This window comes from Aplysia californica, unplaced genomic scaffold (genome assembly GCF_000002075.1).
Source record: "Aplysia californica isolate F4 #8 unplaced genomic scaffold, AplCal3.0 scaffold00433, whole genome shotgun sequence".
Classification (NCBI taxonomy): Eukaryota; Metazoa; Mollusca; class Gastropoda; order Aplysiida; family Aplysiidae; genus Aplysia; species Aplysia californica.
The window spans coordinates 340,357-340,853 of NW_004797703.1; the positions used below are offsets into that span (position 1 = coordinate 340,357).

The window sequence follows — 497 nt, forward strand, 5'->3', positions numbered from 1 at the left end:
TTGTCCGTGTCAACATTTTGAAGTCTCTTTTTTATGTTATCAGTAGATTCTCCTTCTAAAACAAGAAATTCAATCACGCTCTTTTCCTCAGACAGACCTTTAAGAGGGTAGCCATTTTGATGTGACGTCATTCTGGCCAAAATTAAAGAACTTTAAATTTTAACAGTTTGAGTTCGGAAGTACATGAGCAAGTACATGTAAGCTGAATTCCATTAAATCCGATGCAAAATTGCTCAAAATAGCGAACAACTTGCATTACTTTTTGACTCCCCCTCGTAATATCCTGACAGTGGTCAAACAAAATGAAATTAACTGAAACTTCTATTTCTTCAGCTGACGAGACTTGGGGCCAAATTTCTCTACGTGAGTGGAATCCTTGTGGGCGGGGTTTGCAGCATCTTGTTTGGGTGAGTTACAGCAAAGATGGTTACAGTGAGTACGTTCACAGGAACCACACAACACAAATGAATACTTGTGTTTGCTTTGTTGTTGTTTGT

General features: G+C 38.4%; 1 protein-coding gene across 1 annotated transcript in view; it reads left to right on the forward strand.

Annotated features, from left to right (window-relative positions):
• Window positions 1-333: 333 nt before the first annotated feature.
• The window catches only part of LOC101854888 (MFS-type transporter SLC18B1), a gene marked incomplete at both ends in the record, with an annotated part of 28,669 nt that continues 28,505 nt past the window's right edge, over window positions 334-497 (forward strand). Inside the window, 1 exon segment of the mRNA XM_013086080.1 lies at window positions 334-407. Coding sequence (XP_012941534.1) covers window positions 334-407 — 74 coding nt within the window.